Source organism: Myotis davidii, unplaced genomic scaffold (assembly GCF_000327345.1).
Source record: "Myotis davidii unplaced genomic scaffold, ASM32734v1 scaffold327, whole genome shotgun sequence".
NCBI classification, from domain to species: Eukaryota; Metazoa; Chordata; class Mammalia; order Chiroptera; family Vespertilionidae; genus Myotis; species Myotis davidii.
In genome coordinates this window covers 6048933-6051169 of record NW_006298628.1, presented here as the reverse complement: position 1 = coordinate 6051169, position 2237 = coordinate 6048933, and the positions used below count along the sequence as shown (strand labels likewise).

The window sequence follows — 2237 nt, the reverse complement described above, 5'->3', positions numbered from 1 at the left end:
GTGGGGAGGGAAGGTAGGGTCAAGCAGGCCAGCAGGGGGTGGGGGCAGTTTGGGGTGATCAGGCTGTTGGCAGGGCATTTGGAGGCAAGCAGGCCGGCAGCGGGGGCGGGGGCAGTTAGGGATGAGCAGGCCTGCAGGCAGAGTGGTTAGAGGCAATCAGGCAGGCAGGCAGGCAGGCAGGTGAGCGGTTAGGAGCCAGGAGTCCCGGATTGCGAGAGGGCTGTCCGACTGCTGGTTTAGCCCCGATCCCTGTAAACTGGCAGTAGGACATCTTTTGAGGGGCCCCAAATTGGAGAGGGTGCAGGCCAGGCTGAGGAACACACCCTCCCCCGTGCACGAATTTCATGTCTAGATATATATGCATGTATACATATATTACATGTTTATAATTTATTTATTGCAGATATGAATTCTGCCCAGATTTCTTCAGGAACCTATTGTATTTCAATCAAAATCATAACAGAGGTTTAAATATAAATTAATATACTTATTCTAAAATATACCTCTAAAAGGGGCACAGAATAGGCAAGATGCTCTTTGAAAAGAATGAAGTAACAAGTAATTAAGACTGTGCTGCTACCATAGTAATTGACAGATAGATCAGTGAAGCAGAAGAGAGAGCCATGGAAGACATTGTGGGTCAGTCAGTGTGAGGAAAATTGTCTTTCCATAAAGAACAAAATGAAATTATTTCTTGTGAAATGACAACCTGATGAAAAAATAAATGAGAAAAAAATATGCCTCTAAACTTCTCAGAAGTCAGTATTCGGCAATGTCTTTATACCTGTGGGATAGAAAATAATTTCTTAAAACAGTTATACATTTTTCCCTTAAAGCTCATTGTTATGAAACATATTGGGGAGATATTGACTGTGGAGTTACAACACCCTGGAAGGAAGGCTTTGTGGCTCTTCAAGCTGCCATTAATGCTGCTATTATAGAAGTGAGTACAAAAATGTCCAATGAAAACTAGTGTTCAATGCAGATTAATGGTATTAGAAGCATGAAAAGTTTCATCAGCTTTGGTCCATGTGGCTCAGTCGGTTGTAGTTTCGTCCTGTGCACCAAAAAGGTCACAGGATCAATTCTGGTTGGGGCACATACCTAGGTTGTGGGTTCCATCCCTGGTTGGAATGTACAGGAGGCAATCAATCAATGTTTCTCTCTCTCTCTCTCTCTCTCTCTCTCTCTCTCCCTCTGCCTTCCTCTCTCTCAAATCATTTTTTTTTAAAGTTTCATCAAAGAAAATATAAATCAATAGCCTTGTTCTTTCATTTACTCACCGGTTTCCTTACAACAAAGTTTACTTAAGTTGCCACGTGCCATAGAAGATATATATAAATAGAAGAGAAATTTTCTCCGCGGAAAAGACACCTTCTCAGGAAGCCAGGCCTAAAATTAAATTCTTGGAAGAGAAGTAGGGTGTCATGGAGGTGTTCATAAAGTCCTTCTTGGTAAATGAGCACAAGCACCTCGGCCTAGGACGCCATGAAAGAATGCCTCATTGAAAGGACATTTCACCCTGAAGCTTGAGGGAAGAGGTTTGCTGAACAGATAATGTCATAAAGACATTGCAAGCAAAACATCAGGCAAGGTTAAGCAGGGAGGCGATAAAGCTCAAATTTGGGGAAATGTGTGCAGTTCGGGATGCCTGGAGTGGAGGCTCCAAGCAGGCCAGTGGGGGAACAGGGAAGTGAAAAGTTGGGCTAGCATCAGCTCCACACAAACCCGTTACGTGTTCATAGTGAAAGAGATGACTGAAAGAAAACGGAGCCTGTCATCCATGAATATACAAATCACTGTCTTTCTTTAGATCACAACAAATCACTCGGTGATGGAGGAATTGATGTCAGTTACTGGAAAAAATATGAAGATACATCCCTTCGTGAGACAAGAAGGGACAACCATGGATCTCTACCTTTTCTTCTACATTATTTCCTTTTCCCCATTCATTTATTATGCCTCTATTAATGTTACAAGAGAGAGGAAAAGGATGAAGGGTTTGATGACAATGATGGGTCTTCGACATTCAGCATTCTGGTGAGTCAAGTGTACCAATAAATAAAGGTAGGAGTTTAGGGAAAGTGGACTTCCTTATGCAAATGTAATGACTTTCTACCTTTTTTCCTATGAATGGGATACATTGTCCTTAGTGGAATGCTTGTGAGGCTGAATTTAGGGGTGACTATGCATCTAGAAGAGAGAATATCAAGTTTGGGTATTTGGGTTGTTTGCAA

General features: G+C 42.3%; 1 protein-coding gene across 1 annotated transcript in view; it reads left to right on the top strand.

Annotated features, from left to right (window-relative positions):
- The window catches only part of LOC102766972 (ATP-binding cassette sub-family A member 8-like), a 47901-nt gene that overhangs the window by 7732 nt on the left and 37932 nt on the right, over positions 1 to 2237 (top strand). Inside the window, 3 exon segments of the mRNA XM_015570806.1 lie at positions 837 to 943; positions 1814 to 2040; positions 2154 to 2163. Of these exon segments, the coding sequence (XP_015426292.1) occupies positions 837 to 943; positions 1814 to 2040; positions 2154 to 2163 (344 nt within the window).